Source organism: Triturus cristatus, chromosome 12 (assembly GCF_964204655.1).
Source record: "Triturus cristatus chromosome 12, aTriCri1.1, whole genome shotgun sequence".
Taxonomy (NCBI): domain Eukaryota; kingdom Metazoa; phylum Chordata; class Amphibia; order Caudata; family Salamandridae; genus Triturus; species Triturus cristatus.
In genome coordinates, this window is record NC_140595.1 from 112,674,842 (window position 1) to 112,694,842 (window position 20,001).

General features: G+C 48.0%; 1 protein-coding gene across 5 annotated transcripts in view; it reads left to right on the forward strand.

The window, feature by feature from the left end:
• GATAD2B (GATA zinc finger domain containing 2B) overlaps positions 1-15,840 on the forward strand; it is a 253,232-nt gene extending 237,392 nt beyond the window's left edge. For all 5 annotated transcript variants that reach the window (XM_085638453.1, XM_085638454.1, XM_085638455.1 and 2 more), the window contains exons 10-11: positions 15,269-15,383; positions 15,493-15,840. In XM_085638453.1, the coding sequence (XP_085494579.1) occupies positions 15,269-15,383; positions 15,493-15,626 (249 nt within the window). In that variant the 3' untranslated portion in view covers positions 15,627-15,840. The remainder of the gene's footprint in view (positions 1-15,268; positions 15,384-15,492) is intronic.
• Positions 15,841-20,001: the final 4,161 nt, after the last annotated feature.

Consider the following 20,001-nt stretch of genomic DNA (forward strand, 5'->3'; position numbering starts at 1 on the left):
CGGCTTTCCTCATACCAGTCACTTTCCTTCCAAGAGTTTGCAAACTACCAACTCGTGTTGGAGCTCTTTATTCAAGGCAATGATAGGGTCATCCTTAGAATAAACCTGTATTTTTGCCTGAGCTCACCTCCCCTTTCCATGTCTTATCAAACCATTGGTTACCTCCTTTCACCCAACCGCACTCAGTTGTGGAAAGGTCCTTACTAAGTCTAGATGTGGAAAGAACCCCCATGATTGGTATTGCCCATACTAAATCCTTTAGAAAGATAAAGCAACTCTGGAGCTTTTGACAAGCCGCACTGAGGGCAAGTCAAACAGGACCTTGTTAGATGGAATTTTACGTCTATGCAAGTTTGCTATGTCATAGCCCAGTGCACACTACATTCTGTGCCTAGAGTGTAGTCCACTCATGACGAGGGAGCCATTGAGGCATTTTATAGGTAATTTCCAACTTGAAAACATAAGCAGAGGAACTACATGGTCTAGTATACACACTTTCAGCAAGAACTAGTGTGTGGAGGTTCACGCCCCCCAAAGAGCAAAAGGCAAACATTCCTTAAAGCTTTGCTTCAAACATCTTCCGTTGTCGCTCACAAGCCACCCCTTTGGAGAGGAAGGCACTGCTTTTAGTCTGTGAAAAGCATGTAATTTATATCAGTACGTGCTGCAAATGGACAATGTTACTTTCCTGTAACAATCAGTTGGCAGCTTGTATTGCTGTAGGTTTACACACCCTCCCACCTCTGCCACCTTGGTGAGGATGCAAACTTACGGTATGACGTTTGAATGATTAATTTACTTCTAAATAAATCTCTGCGTTGTGCTTTTATAGATAGTTTGTCTTGCATCGTGTCTAAGGTGAAGTGTATGTCTTGGGCCACCCTGAGTTTCATGGAAAGAATCACAAGTCACTTTAAAAACCTCATCTTCGAAGGAAAAGAACCTGTAATGCCCGCATCCATGTGATGCACAGCATTGCAAGCGGCAAACTAATTGTAGCGGTAAGTCAGGCGGCAGTTCCTGGGGTTTAGTGGTCTGTGTATGTCTTCTGTTCACTGTGTGGGACTGGTAATTTGTGGCAATCTCTACACTTGGGGTTGAATCTTGTAAGTCCTGCTAATCTCTGGTGAGTGATAATTGTGAAATCTGTTGTAAGGCTCAAACCAGAGTTGAGTTGGGCAGCTTATTTATTTACTTACCGGTGATTTCTTGCAGTCCTGTTCAAATGCTAGAGTCGAAGATTAGGCTAGACATTGGGAAAATACTTCATTAACATATCGGAATGGTTTCTCCTATCCTTACATCTAATTTACCAAAGAACAAATCAACATGCAATTCGTGCCTGTATATGACGGCAGCCTGCAAAAAGTAATTTCATGAAAAGCACTCAGGGTTGTTGATAGTGTTTAAGGTGTATTCAAGCATTTACATCCACTTTTGTCTCATTTAGTTGGCCTTAATTGGCATGGCTATGCACCGACATGGATCCGCTTGCTCACGGAGACACAAACTACACCTTGCTGATGAGGCCAACCTAAAGATAGTTGGGGTTCTTATGTCCGGAATTAGAGGGGCTTTTCTTTAGCCGGTCAGGCTAGACTGGTGTTTTTAAAACCAGAGAAGGTCTCATTTACGCGTGTTTGGTCTCTGTAATGGCACAGTGAGCAAAACCACAGAGCAAAGGAAAACACGTGAAGGAATTGCCACAGTCTGAGAAGATTCCAAGCAGTTCCCCTCATCCCTTTTTTCTAGGGCTCTTTCTTGATATTGTCAGTTCATATTTGTATGTAGGGTGGGTTGCGGGGCAGAAAGAGTGTTCTTCAGTCCTTTGTGTCTGGTCGTCCGCTGTAGTCATGGAGCCAACCCCAAAGGTTTGCTGTTAGCCAGCATTGAATCTTTCAGAGATTCTCATGCCGGATTCATTCCCCGTTATTAAAGTGGTAATCCTACATGATAAACGTTAAAACATCAGTGGTTACAAACACGGGTTTATTTACCATTCTACTTTGTGCATCTGCGCACTTTATTGTGTGCACCAGGTCGAAATCCAGTTATTGCCCCAAGAAAACTTTTCCAAATCGGTTTGCTTTCAGTTCCTTCTTGAATATGGTGGTGCTGACCCAGGGTACCTGTGTCTCACTCAACAATCACCATCAAACACTCGAAAAATAAGGGGAGAGTCTATCATACACCACTCTGCTCCAAAGGGTCCGCCTGTCACAGCAGGGCGTTTGACTTTGGCTTTACAGATATTTTGCAACTCACTTCCTTAGTCCATGTGACATCACCTGCCAAGATACACTAGACCCAGTTTTTTATGCCAAACCAGTTTGTGTGATTCGTAGACCGAGTTGTGGTTTTCCCAACTGTCTAGTATGTTTCTAATTGATATTAGAATAAAATGCAATTGTTCTTAAACCCATTTATTTATCCGTACGGGGAATGCCATTGCGGACTCTCGGCTCCTGGCGCCAGCTAGCGGACCTGTTCGGTACCTCGTCGTTAATAAATAGCGCCGGCGTTCTTAAAAGCCTGTAAATAAATGTTTCAGTCAGAGCGCACCCTGGAAATGCAGGGCCTGGGAAATAATGATCCCCTTGCACCCTTCTGACGGGCCTCTTCTGTGCTGTCCTCTGGACTTAATGGAGTATGTGCCAGTAAAGGGCATTTTGAGGATTTATTTCTCCGAATTTGAGCCTCGGGAGCTTACGAGCGCTGCAGCCGCTAAGGGACAGCTTTCCCGCCATACACTCTGCGCTCACCAGAGCATTGCGCAAGCCTTAGTGTCGACTTTGCAGTTTCTGCAATGTGGCACCACCCACCCATGACATCCTCGTGGGGGCGCTGCTCTGTACCTGCACTCGCTCACGCTGTCCAGGACACCAAGATCGGGTGCTCTGACCTTGACTGATCATGGTTTGTAAATTATTTCTCTTTGCCATTTCAAGCATCTGCCACCTATCACAACTCCTGGCGTTTGTGTTTTTGCCACTAGAGGGCAGCATGGCATCACAGAAGCAGCTACACTCCAGTAATTGTTATATGTGCTTTAGCGTGAACGATTCAGATATTAGCGCAGCTTGGAGGCGGAGGGAAGAGCAGTCAATGGAAATATTCCCGGAGAAAGAACTAGTCTTGGCTGTATGCACGAAGAAATATTAACGCCGGGACACAAAAGTCCATGACTGATGCGACTCCCACGTAACCTTGTTTTACTGACATCAACCACCTTTGAACCCGCCACGTTCAGTGGGGACGTGAATCCGTGTCAGTCCCGGTTTTTTTTGTTTGTTGCATATTTATATAGCGCAAACTCGACCCGAAGGTATTGGAGCGCTTTACACGAGCACCGTATTTACATTACCTATTCAGGCACAGGGAGATTAAGTGATTTGCCCACAATCACAGGATGTGGACGCGACCCCGAGGCTCGAACCCTGGTTTCCAGCACCAAAGTCGGCAGTTTAAGCCGACGGACCACATCCTCTCCCCGATGGCTATGGCGCAGACAGCGGCAGCATCACCGATGGATTCACGAGCAGCTCTGAGGACCCGACCAGCATGGGGATCGAGAGTGGGCTCAGACTGCAGCGCTGGGCACCTCCCTTGACTGCCCGATCAGCTGTCGCTCCTGGCCCGGCGTACTCTGGTGGTATAGCCTGGCTCCCTCCTGGGAGCCTTCAGATGGCTTTCACTCATGGGTGTAACACAAGACCGTGCAGCCCGCGGTGCAGGGTGGTCCTCAGGCATTCATGGGGCCCACAGTCAGACCAAGGTCAGTGGATATCTGTGAGAGGTGGGCGACTCGGGGCCCGCATCACATTCTGAAGGGGGATCCAAATTCAAATCTCTACTGCTTGATTAATTAAAATCATACAATAAAAAATCATCAATTACACAGCCACGGTAAAACACGGTTTCAATTCCAAGGAGCAAGAGAATAAATAATGTGGGCAAGTTAAATTCCTCCATATTACAAATCTATAATTCATATCTTTAAAAAGAACAAGTTACACCCAATAAGATCATAAATTATGTGCAAATTATCCTATGCAAATTCAATTTCTTTTCTAGCCGATTGAAACTACAGATTTTACTATACTCAGATCGCAAGCTTCTAGTTTCTTTTTTGTTAAAATCAAAAAATTTGTAAAAATTTGCATTCATGATTATATCAGTTGGCTTAAAACAGACTACCAGAGCTTGTTTACAAGATCCTACTCCTGGATTATTAAAATCATTTTTTAAATATCTCATTCTTTCTTCCTTCAGTTCTGGGCATTTACAAACTCAGTGGATCATATTTTCTTTCCCTTGGTTACATAGTCTGCATGGGGTCGCCTTAGATGATCACAACCATAGCATTGCAAGCGTCGATTCTGGAAGATAGCCAAATCTCGCTTTAATAAATATAGTTTTATTTTTACAACCAAGGTATTTCTAAATAGGGCTGCGATTTGGGGATCTTGTACTCATATAGAACCATCCATGCATGTGCTCTTTTAGTAAACAACTCTTTGTCTTTCAGCAGACACAATCGTTTTGTTGTTCCGTTAATTGTCTTTTTGAAGGATATTGATGTTATAGCCATTTCCCAAACCTCGTGTACCGATAACTCATTCAATGCAATTTGTAAATATTTCCAAAATTGTGACCTTTGATCCCGCTGTATTTCTTGCCAGAGTAAGCAACACATTGGATTAGAGGTATTAGTTCTTATCTGTTCCCATACCTTTATATATTGACCCATCCTTGCAAGTTGCTGGTTGGATATACCAAAGTCCAATCTAATTTGTGCAGGTGATGCATTAGTGGCAAGCCGAAACAAAATGTTTAAAACTTTAGTAAGAGCATTGTTTAAAAGGACAGAGTCCTTGCCGCAAAGTGCTTCACTACCGTAGGTGAGGCTGGGCAGCAATTTTGCATTTATTACCTTTAACAGTGGGAGATGACTAGCCGCCCCCGCGGAACTCTGCAATGTACGAAATGCCATAATTAGTGAGTTACTTCTCTTAATCAGCTCTGTTTTATGTTGACAAAATGAGTCCTTATCATCAAGCAAAACACCCAGGTATTTATAAGTTTTCACTTGTTCTAATTGTCAATTTTGCAAATACCATTTATGTTTACTTCGTTTCAGTGCCTTGATATTAACTTCCATTACTTTCGTTTTAGCTTCATTTATTACCATCCTGTTCTCCATTGAGTATTTTGCTATTTTATTTATAAGACGTTGTAGTCCTATTCTTGTTTGACTTAGCAAAATAACGTCATCGGCATATAATAGATTTGAAATGTCTTTCTGCTAATTTAGGTGGATGAGCAATCTCGTTATCTTAAACTTCTGTTAAATCCGATACAAATAGATTAAATAGATAGGGTGCAAGAACGCACCCTTGTTTTAAACCCTGGGATGTTTCAATTTCCCTTGAGAGTTGCGTACCTTTACCTAGTCGAACCCTTGTCCAGGTCTCGGTATATAATAATTGAATTGCTTTTCAAAGGCCAGTGCCATACCTTGTTTCTCAAATTCTCCCCAGAGAATTTTCCAATTACAGTCAAAAGCTGATTTAAAATCCATGAAACATAAGTATAGCGGTTGTTTCCTCAGTTTATATTTTTCAATTAAGATTGCAAGTATTAAAATATTGGTTGCCGTACCTTGTCCTTGCATAAAGCCTGATTGATTTGGCGGAATTATCTGCATTTTTGTTGCCCAATCTGATAGTTCTGACAGGAGGATTGCTGCAAAGAGTTTTGCTTCTGTATCTTCTGTATATTAATCGATAGTTTGTTGGTTGTTCCCACTCTCCGCTTTTATAAATAGGTGATCCTATCAAGCGTTTCCAAGACTCCGGTATAATTGATGTTTGCAATGCTTGATTAAAAACACTGGTTAAGTAACCTGCCCAGATTGGAGCATTCTCTTTGTAGAGGGAAGTTGGTATCCCATTGGGAACAGGGGCTCCATTAAGTCTCTGTTCATGAATAAGCTTACATACTTGATCTTCAGTTATATCTAATTCATTTTCCTTATTATCCTTTGATCGTCTCGTATTATCTGGACCTGGATTAAACTCCCCATCTGGTTTGTAATTCAAATGAAGTTTTAAAAACGTAACCCAACTAGATTCAGTTACTATGGAGGATGTTGTTGTCCTACTAACTCTATTCAAGTTATTTATCAATTTTCAGAATTCTTTTGTGTTATTCTTTTTGCTAGTATATAGGGCTTTTGCCCACACAGCCTGTTTTGCTTGTGATTTCTCTTCCCATCATTTTACGGTACGCCACTGCTTTCACTGGGATAGTTTCCCGTCATTGTAGTGGGCTGCACTTAGTATATCTGTCTGTGTGTTATAGCTGTCTGTGGCCTTTACACCCCGTGCTAGTGATCTGTGCTGGGATAAGCCCTCCCTCTACTCACACCCAATCCCTATTAGGCCGTTATTTCTTGCTGGGATCGTCTGCCTAATGTGATCACTGCATGCCCTTTGGTGACACAACGTGCCCCTTGTGCCATGGGCATTAGTAACCAACCTGCCTGCCCCAAGGGCTTTTGTTATGCCTCGTGAGTGTTGGCCAGGACTGTCACATTGCTGAATCCCTATCCCTCGTAGGGCCCTCTACATCTGTAGCCGTTGGCCACTTCTGCCTTATTCTTCCAGATGCTGCACAGATTCTTGACTGTGGGCTTCCCACCGCCCATGAACAGCCCTAATGTTACCCGAAGTGCATTCTTCACTCTAGTCTTTTCCCACTGAGCGCCTGGCAGTTTGAAGGGGCATTACTGGTTTACATTGTTCGATTACCATGGCATTTCTGAGAAAAAGGGAGAGATGCTGTCTGATTCCAAAGTAAAAATTGTTAGCCCTGAACCCTGTGGAATACCTCAGTACCATCCATGAGGACTCTTCCTGTCTATGAACTGCTTCTATTAGATTGCACTTACCATAGAATAAAGACAACGAGGAAATGCTGTTCTCACATCCTGTAAATAATAACCTCCTGAGAGACTTGCTTCAAAGATTTACTCCTATCTGAAAGAAACACATTAGTTAGATTCCTCACCTTAGATTATCCCCAGGCGTCAGGCTGGATCCGGAAAGATTTTTGTAGCAATACCCCTTGCGCGTCGCTAGGCGTCGTCTGCGGCTCCGCGTCCGTCGTTGGCATCGTGCGCCGGAATGGCGTCGTCTGAGTACTTAGACGCCGCCCTCGCGCGCTGACGTCAGTTCTTTTTTTCCGCGCCAGACAGCGCCGATCCGGGAAGAGCTTACCCCTTAGTCAATTTTTGACTAAACTTTTTGACTCTTTTTGGTCTTCTGTCGACTCGACTCTGGTGCCGGTAGGATGCCTGGGTTTAAAGCCTGTGACTCCCGTCATCGACTGATGTCGGTGACGGACCACCATCGCCGGTGCCTTTACTGCCTGGGGGCCGACCACGACGCGGAGTCGTGCCCCGATTGTCAGGCCTTGACCTCGAAGGCTAGGCGGGAGCGGTCCCGTAAGCTTCTCGAGCTTCGGCACTCGGCTCCGTGCCGCTCACGGTCCAGGAGGAGGTCCAAGGACTGGTCGCGGAGCCGCAGTCACCATCATCGCTCGTCGGGCTCAAAGTCTTCGGGTAAGTCGAAGCGATCAAAGAAGTCCAAGAGGCGACACCGCTGTTCGGACTCCCCTCGCCGGTTGCGCGACTCGGCCGAGGGTCAGGGTGGTTCCACCCCCGCGGCTCCATCGGAGCCGCAGGAGCCGCGTCCGTCTCCATACCCGCCGGTCCCTGGGACTGACGCGACTCCGGCGGAGGTCAGTGCCTTCCTCTCGGCCATGAGGGGCCTGGCTCCGCCATTGACGCCTGCCGGCGCGCCTTCGGGCCTCGCAGGCTCGACTGGGCGACCTCGTGTGCCGGCAGCTCCGGCCCCGGCGACGACTTTGGTCCCGACGCCGCAGGTCCCCGAGGGATCCAGGCCTGGATCTCTGTCGGCGCCGGTCGACCTCACGCCGCCTCCTCCGCCGGTGCCGACACCGGTTCCACCTCCGGCGCCGTCTCCGGACGCCGCCGTTCCCCGGTTTAGCCCCTGTCCGGACCCGGCGCGGCGCCGCACCCGACGCCGATGGATGAGCGTTTCATCTACCGCCCGGCTCCGATCATTCCTCCTGTTTAGCAGGAATCGGATGACGGGGGCGACTGGGAGGGGTCTGAGGACCCTATGGCCATCCAGGGCCAACTTTCACAGGACTGGGCAGACAAACTGGGGGATGCCAGTGGTCTGGACACTTCAACGGACGCTGGTTTCATCTCTCCTCCGACTGTGGCCTCAGAGGAAGGTGCAGCTTTCTCAGTGGTGCAGCGCAAGGCGGCCGAAGCCCTGGGGCTCGAGTTGACTGCTGTGGCCGTGAGGACTAATATCCTCACAGAGGTGCTTCAACCGTCAGCAAGCTCCACAGAGCCTCTGCTGCAGTTCAATGAGGCCCTCGTCGACGTTCTGCATGGCACTTGGTCCAAGCACTCCACAGTTCCTCCTGTGGATAGGAACGTGGCCCGGCGCCACCGCCCTGCTCCGGGCGACCCCAGTTTCCTGTCCCAACACCCCACCCCGAGAGCCTGGTTATCCAAGCCTCCACTTCCCAATCCTCCTTCCCGTCCGCTCCTCCGGATCGGGAATCCAAGAGGCTGGAACAGTTCGGAAAGAAACTGTTCTCTTCCCTGAGTTTGGGCCTGCGGTCTTTGAACACCGCTTGCCTCTTGGACCGTTTCTCCCACTCTCTGTGGGATGCGGTGGAGGACGTGCTGCCCTTGTGTCCGGAGGAGGCCCGGACACGTCTCTCCCAGGCACTTGCTGACGGGCGAGATGCAGCGCGACATGCAATACGGTGTGGACTTGACACCACGGACTCGCTGGGTAGGGCGATTTCCACCACGGTGGCGCTCCGGCGCCACGCCTGGCTGCGGTCCACGTCTTTTTCGGGGGATGTCCAGAGTATCCTCATGGATATGCCCTTTGATGGCGCTCGCCTTTTTGGTGAGAAGGCGGATAGTGCGCTGGCTCGTTTTAAGGACTCCCGGGCTACGGCCATGTCCTTGGGTCTCTCGGCCCCACGGCCGCAAACTTCCACCTCTTTCGTGGCCAAGGAAGGGGCGCCTCCTCACGTCCGTCTAGCCACCGGCCGCAGAACCAACCTGCACGCGGTAGCGGACGTGGGTTCTGCCGTGGCGGTACTAGAGGACAACGTGCCGGTCAGTCCACATCCACCCCGGCAGCATCCGCCTCAAAGCCCTCCTAGTCCGAGCTTTCAGGCCCATTCCACGCCAGTGGGCGGCAGAATTCTCCATCACCTGCTCCACTGGCGCTCCATCACTTAGGACAGGTGGGTGCTGCAAATCGTCCGAAGGGGCTACTCCCGCCCCTTCGAGACGACCCCTCCAGCCATGCCACCGCAGTGCCACCGTATATCGGAGGATCACTTGAATCTTCTGCTGGAGGAAGTTACGGCCCTCTTGGCCAAAGAGGCCGTCAAGCGCGTTCCTGGTCCAGAAGTAGGCCGTGGTTGCTATTCCCACTAATGTCTGGTTCCCAAGAAGGGCAAAGGGGGCCTACGCCCTATCTTGGGCCTCAGGAGCGTCAACACCTTCCTCCGGAAGGAACGGTTCAAGATGCTAACTTTAGCTCAGGTTCTGGCTGCCCTCGACCCTGGAGACTGGATGGTAGCGTTGGACTTGCAGGACGCCTATTTTCACATCCCCTTCCTGCCGGCCCACCGGTGTTACCTGCGGTTCACGGTGGGTCAGGAGCACTTTCAGTTCACCGTGCTCCCCTTCGGCCTCACCAGTGCCCCTCGGGTGTTCACGTAAGTGATGGCGGTGGTCGCAGCTCATCTGCGCAGATCGGGGGTTCCAGTCTTCCCCTATCTCGACGACTGGCTGTTGAAGGCAGGCTCTCCCCAGCAAGTCGTCTCCCACCTCCAGACTATGGCCGACCTCCTGCATTTGCTGGGGTTCTCCATCAACGTGCCAAAGTCACACCTGAGACCCTCACAGAAGCTCCTCTTCATTGGAGCGGTTCTCGATTCGGCGCAGTTCCGGGCTTATCCTCCGGAACAGCAGGTCCGGGATATTCGGGCTCTGACTCCCATCTTTCGGCCTCTATCCTTGGTTTCGGTCAGGTTGGTGCTGCAGCTTCTGGGGCTGATGGCCTCCTGCATCCTGTTGGTGCATTACGACCAGGTGGCGAATGCACGCTCTGCAGTGGGACCTGAAGTTTCAGTGGGCCGAGCATCGAGGCAACCTGTCCGACCATGTCTTGATCTCGGAGGGCACTGCGAACCAGTTGCAGTGGTGGCTCACTGACCGCGATTGGGTCAGCGGCAGATGCCTCTCCCTACCCCAACCGGAGCACGTTGTAGTGACGGACGCGTCCCTCCTGGGATGGGGGGACCATATGGGAGAGGCGGAGATCAGAAGACTCTGGTCTCCGGCGGAGGCTCAACTCCATATCAACCTTTTGGAGCTGAGAGCGATCCGGCTTGCACTGAAAGCCTTCCTTCCCTCTGTCCGGGGAAGTGTCGTGCAGGTGTTCACGGACAACACCACCGCCATGTGGTATTGCAACAAACAGGGCGGGGTGGGGTCGTGGACCCTTTGTCAGGAGGCCCTGCGCCTCTGGACATGGCTGGAACACCAGGGCATCACCTTGGTGGTTCAACATCTGAACGCCAGAGCAGACTAACTCAGCCGCCGGTGCATGATGGATCACGAATGGCGTCTGAACTCTGACGTGGCGCAAGGTCTCTTTCTGCAGTGGGGAGAGCCTTGGTTAGATCTATTTGCCACCGAAGAGAACGCGCAAAGTCAGCAGTTCTGCGCGTTGGAATTTCCAAGGCAGCACTCGCTCGGAGACTCTTTTCGTCGCGAGTGGAGTTGCGGTCTGTTGTACGCCTTTCCGCCGATACCACTTCTGCCCAGAGTGCTGAAGAAGATCAGGCGCGAACGGGCCCAAGTTATCTTAGTGGCTCCGGATTGGGCACGAAGGTTCTGGTATCCCGAGCTACTCAGTATGTCAATCGATACCCCGATACGACTGCCTCTTCGCAGCAGCAGGGGACGGTCCTCCACCCGAATCTGTCCAGCCTCCACCTCCATGCGTGGAGATTGAGCGGCGGCAGTTGATGCCATTTGACTTGCCTCCTGAAGTCTGTGATGTCATTCTGGCAGCCAGGCGTCCCTCCACAAAGACTGTATACGCCTGCTGGTGGAACAAATTTGTGGCATGGTGCACAGCAAAGGCTGTGGATCCCCTTTCCGCCCCTCTTTCTGAGGTTCCACTCTTTCTTCTTTCCTTGGCCCAGCAGGGCTCTGCTTTGGGCACCTTGAAAGGTTATGTTGCTGCAATCTCTGCCTTCTTACGGCTTCCTGATCAGCCTTCTCTTTTCAGGTCCCCTGTTGTTTCACGTTTTCTCAAAGGCATTACTCACATGTTCCCTCCTGTCCCCTTCGTAATGCCACAGTGGGACTTGAATCTTGTTCTGACCTTTCTGATGTGCGCTCCTTTTGAGCCTCTTCACAATTGTCCCATTCGTCTTCTGACCCTGAAAACTGCTTTCCTGGTAGCTATCACCTCGGCTAGACGGGTGAGTGAGCTCCAGGCTCTGTCATCTAAGCCTCCCTTTCTTTCTGTTCATCCGGACAAGGTTGTCCTCCGGACTCGTCCTTCTTTTCTACCAAAAGTGGTGACCCCCTTTCACATCGGGTAACCTGTCATGTTGCCCACCTTCTTTCCACCCCCGCATCCTTCAAAAGAGGAAGAGAGGCTCCACCGTCTGGACCCAAAACGGGCGCTGTCCTTTTATTTGGACCGCACCAAACAGTTCCGGGTTTGACAACCAACTTTTTGTTGGATACGTAGGAGCTAAGAAGGGGAAAACGGTACACAAACGGACCATCTCACGGTGGGTCGTGTTGTGTATTAAACTTTGTTATTCCTTGGCAAAAAAGGACCCTCCTGTTGGGCTGAGGGCCCATTCCACCCGGGCCACAGCGGCTACTACTGCCCTGGGCCAGGGAGTTCCCTTGCAGGACATCTGTCAGGCGGCGACGTGGGCTTCACTGCACACGTTCGCCAAGCACTATTGCCTGGACAGTCAAGTCCGGAGAGATGGCTACTTTGGCCGTTCTGTTCTCCAGGACTTTCTGGTGTGATCTTGGTTCGCAGACCCACCACCAGGGTTGGTATTGCTGGGGTATCTATTCTAAGGTGAGGAATCTAACTAACATGTTTCTTTCAGATGAACAAGTTACTTACCTTCGGTAACGATGTATCTGTAAGAAACATTAGTTAGTTAGATTCCTCACCGGCCCACCCATCCTCCCCGTTCTGGAACTGACATCTAGGTTTAAGATTATCCTGTTCAGGGCCCTAGATTTTTTGGCACCAGTGTCGGTCTCTTGCATGGCTCTGCGTTCCTGGCGCGGAAAGCTATGTACAAGAACTGACGTCAGCGCGCGAGGGCGGCGTCTAAGTACTCCGACGTCATTCCGGCGCACGACGCCAACGTCGGACGCGGAGCCGCAGACGACGCCTAGCGACGCACAAGGTGTATTGCTACAAAAATCTTTCTGGATCCAACCTGATGCCTGGGGATATTCTAAGGTGAGGAATCTAACTAATGTTTCTTACAGATACATTGTTACCGAAGGTAAGTAACTTGTTCGTTAAACCCCCTACTCCTTCAGGGGAAAATAAATGTGGTACTTTCTAGAGTAGGTGCATCTCCATTCAAACTCAGTCATTTTGCCTAACATCCCTGGCTTAAAGAAATGGCTTTCCTTGTGGCGATTATCCCAACCTGGAAAATAAGCAAGAGCCTGGCATTCTTGGCTATGACACTGTAAAATCCACACATCATCTGATGGAACCCTGAAAAGGTCTACAGGTTTCATATCAGCCTGGGCTCTCTCCTAATTTTTCTTCGAATTTCTGTCCGACTTGAGTGTAGGGTTTTCTGGGTGTTAGATAATGGCAAAAAGTGCTTTAAGAGCGAGCCAAAATGGGCTAAGCTTTATTTGGGGCAAATGGCAAAGCCTTTTGCTAAATGGTTTGATGGCATTCATTTTGCATGCTAAAACTTTAACTTGTAAGTCTCTATGCTATGTTAAAACACTCCATATGAGGAAAAAGTAATACAGCAGCACTCTTGGGAACCAATACTTTGTTGAATTGTGAAATATCAGAAATGCTGGAAGTCTTTTGCTGCCACTACTGCCTGGACTGAGATGGCTTGATGGGAACTCCTGTGGGACGAGCTTACCTCCACACTGTGTCCAAATGAAGCCTGCAACTTAGCAGATCTTCTGCTATTTATTCCTTGCTACTGTATGTCAGAAAGCGTGAATCTGTAACTGATCCAATGCTAAACAAAGTTAAGCCACCGCAAAGCTATTTACTCCTTGCTACTGTATGTCAGAAAGCGTGAATCTATAACTGATCCAATGCTAAGCCACTGCACAGCTATTTACTCCTTGCTACTGTATGTCGGAAATCGTGGATCTATAACTGATCTAATGCTAAACCAAGTTAAGCCACTGCAAATACAATTCTCCTCCAACAGTGGGATGTTTTATGGATTAAAATCACTCTCCTAAGAAATTGGTGATAATTGCATGTACATTTTCGTAATATAACTAAGATTGTGGTTTGGTGGGGGTGGAGTTTCTTGGTGCAACATGGTATGGACAGGTTAGAGAAAACGATCTCTATTTGCGTCTGGTAAACACCAGTTGTAAAGCATTGAAAACAAGAAAACGTAACTTGTGCATTACTTATATTTTACTAATGATCCTCAGACTGACGTCTGGGAATATTTGCAAACAGTTTATTACTCGATAAAAGATAATCATTCTGGAAAACTGTGTTCACTTGTTGCAGGGATTCTGCTCATGCACAGAACTATGCGCAGGAAACCAGGACCTCAGTGAATTGTGGGGTACTAAAAAACTCACCTCAGTACCCAGAACCCCTATCCGACCAGCATCAGTGTCCCATTCGTTATCCGTATTCTCTCAGAGGTCCCAATGTATAGACAACCCAGAACAAGCGACTTAGAGTACTCTCAGGAATGGTGGGAATCAGAAATACCTGTTCGTTATTATTCTCATATCAGTCCACAGCAAGAGCAATCAGAGACACGGTAAAGTTTAAAAGGTTTATTTTATAAACTACGTGTCCTAAGATGCCGTACTTTAGCTAACATAAGCAGACAAATGATTATAATTAAAACCATCAGCATTGTTACAATACCATAGAAAATGAAAGGAGGAATCATAGTATAAGTGACAGTGGAATGCAGCCACCTTCCTTTCGCTAGTAAACGAATATTATTAGGCTAATAGAAGGTCTCTAGGCTTGAATGGGGAACCCCATACCGTAAAGATCAGCTTTAGGTGAATCACATCACAGGATCAGATTTTCTCTGCGCCTGGAAATGTTCTTCTCCAGAATGTGTTTCAAACGCATGCAAACTGTAATATTAAAGGCTCTCGACATTCAGGTGCAGCTGTGTGCATATTATGACTAGAGAGTGGGCCGATCAACCGGGACTCAAAAACATACATTGTCTGGCGACTCAGAGTGTTTTGCACACAATGTTCAGACCAAAGTCGCAGTGCACGTCTAGGGATGTGAACAACAGACAGTTCTCATGTGAAGAAAAGGCAAGCAAGCAGTTCTCAAATAATATGTCTCAGCAGTGTCGTGTGCAAAAGCAGCAAAAGTGGCAAGATGGCTTTCTAAAAGCTAACGCGCTTATGCTAACATAGCAATGTATGCATCTAAATCGCTACCTTCACTACACACTGTCCCGTGCCTTAATTTCTCTCACTGTAGTGACTCGTCCCCTTGTAGTCTCCCTTCCTCCAGACGATTAGCCGGCCTTCAGATTTCTGGTCTACGTTGCCTCAGGCCTTCCCTGGATTGAGATTAGGGAACTCTGTTCATATAAACCTCCGAATGTGGCAAGGGGGTGCCCTTGATGCAGCTGAGCTGCTTATTCATTCAGTCTTCTTTTAACCTATTTTGTGTTGGCCAAGAATGAACCTTAAGCCTTGGCCTGTAAATGTCATTAGTCTGGTGAAAAGGGGCCTATGGGCTACTTGTAAGGGTTAGTACAGAGAGTGGAACCACTGCTTCAGGCCAGTAACTATGCCGCAGTGAGTTGCTTGTATAACATGTCTGTGGCTCAGAAGGAGTTTGGCTCATTATTTGCATTGTTTCCCTAGACTCAACAGTCCCAGAATACCCTACAGCGTGGCATCCCCACAGCCCGCTCCATGCTGTCCAGCTTTGCTCAGGCCCCACAGCTGTCTGTGGCGGGAGGCCTCCTTGGCATGCCAGGTAAGGAATCAGATAGAAGAGCGGGGTAAGATATGGAGGCTAGGGCCTCCTTGGAATGGCACATCATTCACCTACATTTCTCTAACTTTCCTTTCTTCTGCCCGCGCAGGTGTGAACATTGCATATCTTAACGCTGGTATTGGAGGCCACAAAGCTGTCAGCTTGGCGGATCGGCAGCGGGAGTACCTCCTGGACATGATCCCACCTCGGTCTATATCGCAGTCCATCAGCGGACAGAAATAACGCCTGTGCAAGCCCCTCCCACCTCCTCTTTCTGTCGCATGCAGTGCCTGTGCTGGAGCCTACCATACCAAGGGAAAGAAACTGTGTCCAATTTGGGCTTGAACGCCCCTTGCCAGTCTGTGGCCGCGAGCTGCTTCCTGTCGCAAGGCTTGCCCCACCCGCTCCCAGTCAGGAGGACCCATGTGCAGTACTATAAAGCATATATATATCTTTACGCTTCTTTTATGCTGGTGGTTTGTTTTTATGATACTTTCATTTTTTTGCTAGCAATTGAAAATTTAAAGATTTCTTTCTGGTAACAATTTTCCAGAGAAACATGGACTTGTGGGTTCAAGCTGCAACTGTTTGCAGGGAAGGTGGATGGGTGGAGGCGAGATGCCAATGATACTGTTACGCACTTAGTGGTAAGGCGGTGGAGAAGCTGGGAATGCAATACTTTTTCTCTGCTGCCTTTGCAACGAAAATCAAGCAAAATCTCTTCTCTGTCCCCTGGTGTGATTAGGGGACACCTAATATCTTCTTGAGGCTGGGCATTGCCTTTTGTTGGTGGCTCTGAGGACAGGCTGGACTCATACACTCTTCTCTCTTGTTTCAGCCCCATCCCTCCTATTCAACTACATTTCTATTGTATTGTTCGAGATTCTTCAGGTCTATCTCAGGCCTTTTGCTTGGGCTTTCTGGCACAGTGGCATAAACATCTCCTTGGGGACTGTGTTAGCCGGATATTCTCCCCCATGTTTTAGATCAAGTCATCTTTACCTCTTTCCAGGTACAGACAGCAGTTGCGCGATAAGGCAGCGACTTTGAATATATTTGCTGCTCTTCCAGAAAAGATGGGACCTTGAAGGAGTGGTGGAAAGTACGAGTAGTTCTAGGACAGAAGGTAACGGCTGCCTAAAAGAAGATTAATTTCCTCTTTCACACAGAGAAGAATGCGGAGTAGACACTAGAGAGTGACCTACCTTTTGACAGTACTCTGGCAACTGTTGCCTAATCAACCGCGCTTATGCTTCAGTCTTTGCTGTGTCTTTAGCATTGGTTTGTTTGTTTAATTTCCTTGAGCCCTCTTGGCAGATCGGTTTCTGTGTTCATCAGTCAGTTTGTGTTGTATGTAGGTTAATGAAAATTCTCTTTCTACTTCTCAGCACTATCTATTTGAGAGACAATTTTTTATCTTTTAAATGTTGGTCTTTGGTCTTACAGTAGGTCACAACATCCCTTTTATTCTGGCAATAGCGATGTCGACGCTGAGAGACCACATCTGTTGCTCTATTCTTATTTTTTAGGTTCTGTGACAGTTTGGCAAAACCAGGTTGCTAAGCTAATGCTGTGATTGCTGAGAGTACGATAGAAGGACAAGAGTAACAATGAAAGACTGAAAATCCTTCAAGGTTTCTGGTGCAAGAAGGACGGATTAAATGGAATGAATACGCAGAATCCTATTGGAATGGTGCAGGTTAGGAGCGAGTTCATGCTTAAGATGGTGGGCTATAAGGATACAGGGCCTACGGGTGACATAGGTTATTGGGCCTGAAGAGTGTGCCTGCCTGACATGGACGCGGTGAACACAGAGAATAGGGGCACCCATAGACGAGGTAATGGAGCCTCAGAGCTTAGTCTGTGTAGACCTGGGGTCACAGAGTACTTGGAATGGAGCCACCCTGAGATTATGGTACTAGAAGTACATTGGGAGGAATGCCCCTGGAGTATGGAGAGCAAAGAGGACGGGGCTTACGAAAGACCTGCGTGCACAGAAAGTAAATGATGATAGACCACCCAGAGACTAAAGGAGCAGACAATCTCCTGAGACAGTAGTAGACTTTAATTGGAGCTGGGTGGATGTAGGACCTCCCATAAGGGGTTTTGCACACAGATGATAACTAAGGTAGTGCAAAATTGTTATAATTTGGTTTTGTGCAATTACGCTAAATTTCAGAAAAATTAAGCAGAATTACTCCTACTTACATGAAATGCAAAACCAGTATTTGGTGCCACATTTTGTTGCGAAGTGCGTACTTCTGTCCATTTTGGACACATGGATGCATAAAGTGCTTAAAAAAAAAATAGACCAAAAAAACGCAAAGATTGCAATTTGGAGTTACTCTTGTGCTGGTTGTTGGCGTTGTTCCTGTGTACTCACGCTAAATTCTTGCTACGAAAGGCACGTGGCATATATACATCATTCTGGCAATTTTGTGTAAATGTACAACGTGAGATTACACTGACATAATGGAAATTTCACCGGGTGTTAATGGTAATGGCCTGCTTTGAGAGTTGGGATACAGAGAGTACATTCATACTGAGTCTAGGGTAAGAATATGCGTAGTGCACTTGTAGCTGGCATCCAGAGTGCAAGGAAAGGCGTGCCCATGGGACGGGCATGTGAGGATAATGTCAAGTAATAAGCCACGTGGGAAGGGCCCCCGGGAATTAAAGGGCACAGAGAGAATTGAGAATTTGGCAGTTTGAGACTTGGCTGCAGAAAGACCACATTTATGCAGCCCAAGACTGGCTTGTTAAACCTTCTGCTACCTGATTCACCTCCACCGGAAATTTGCTTTGTGCTTGTGGGTAATGGTCTTGGATGTGTTTAAACAGACTGAAGATGAATCCTACTAAAATTGAGGTCCTTTTCATTGCCCCAACCCTATGCAGTGGAACTCTGTGGTCTAGTCTTCCTCCATTAGTCACTCTTCATGGAACTACAAGTAACAGCAGTGACGCGGGACACCTTTTTTCTTATAGGCTGTGGTCTGTTTGAAGACTTGCCTGCGCAGATAGCGTCCTGCTGCTTTGGTCTTTTCCCTACTTGATCATGCCAGTAGAGTGTGCCAGGGTATTCCCAAATAGATTCTTTTTCATCCACAGTGAGGGCAGAATGGAGTGGGTATGTTTTCTGACAGCTCTTCATCATAGGGACCGTGTCCCATCCGCATTTTATTTCTTTAATTCCTTGTCGCACAACAGGTCTTCATGGCATGTCTGCCTTTTTATGGCCGAGCTCCTTCTTTCCTGCACCACAAAGCCATCCATTATCTTTCTGTGGGGTCTTTGAAATCTTTCAACTCTGTGCTTTGGTGGTACTTAAGACTTTCATGCTGACTGCACAGCTTTTCTTGTGTTAGGGCTCACTTGTTGAGTGCTCTGCCATTTCTTTGAGCTGCACAAGAGAAAAGAGCATTTATTGTAAATAGGAACACCAAGAGACTCCCATGAGTCCGGTCTACATAGGAATTGACTTCTCTGAAAACATGGCCCCAGGTTGCATAGGAAGTGATTTCCCAGAGTCTGTGGGCCTTTGGTGAAGGGTATGAAGCAGGCGTGCTGCCTTGGAAGCAGGAAAGTGCCGCAGTAACAAATTGTGACTAAAACCAAAAAGCGTGGACGATAGGGTACTTATGGTGCCCTTCTCTTCAGGGAGTTTTCCCAACACTGTATGACTTTAGTAGGATTAGCAGAACATAGGAATGGGCCGTCTGAGTCTGGTAGTGTGATAAATAGAGTCACTAGCTACTTTATAGTTGGACTTCTGGTCTCTGTGTAGTGGGGTGTTCCTGCCAATCCACTTCTGTTGTTGATAGGAGGGCACTTTCTACAGCTGCCCAGAGCTGGAATGTGAAGAGGCTGTTCAAGGAAAGCTCCCGCTTCTCACTGATTGGGTGTACAGTCTGACCTGCCAGACTCCTGAAGGGTCGCTGGCAGAATGTCAAAAGGGTTTAGCGTCTTATACTGCTCTTTAGTGATGAGTATGCAGTTATGCACCCCAAATCCCAATCCATTCTTCTTTTGCTCCTCACTACTTAAAGCTCTTACACTGATTCCTAAAAGAGGTGAAAGGTGGTAGGAGTTGGGCACGCTGGGCATGCCAGTCTCTGGTATGAGGACTGGAACATTATTGCCTGTTGAATCACTATTTCATCTGACTTTAAACGTAGACTTGTGCTGTTTATTCTGCCTTCATTTCGTAGGGCTCGCACGGGGCTGCGATTTTCTCCTGCATGACAGGAGGCAAGGGTGATCACCCAGGCTTCGCGTGCAGTACTTGAGAGGAATAACTCCTCTGGAATGGGTGGGGTGGCAGGTAGGCTAGGCGCTACATGCCGAAAGATATTTGTAGAATCTCATTTTTAATTGTTACAGTGATACTGTGATCTAAAACGCCTCGAGGAGCGGCCCGTTGGTAGAGATCCTCGGAAAGGAAATGGAGGGGCAGAGAAATGTTGACCAAGAGGTGTAGTTACCTATCTTCCTTAGTTTGCACACCGGGGTCTGTAGGATTGCCTCGCAATGCGAGAGCATGGGCGGGAATGCGCATTGAGGGCGAGTGTTGTGCCATTGAAGAGGCTGCATCACGACCTGCTGTTCTCATATTAGT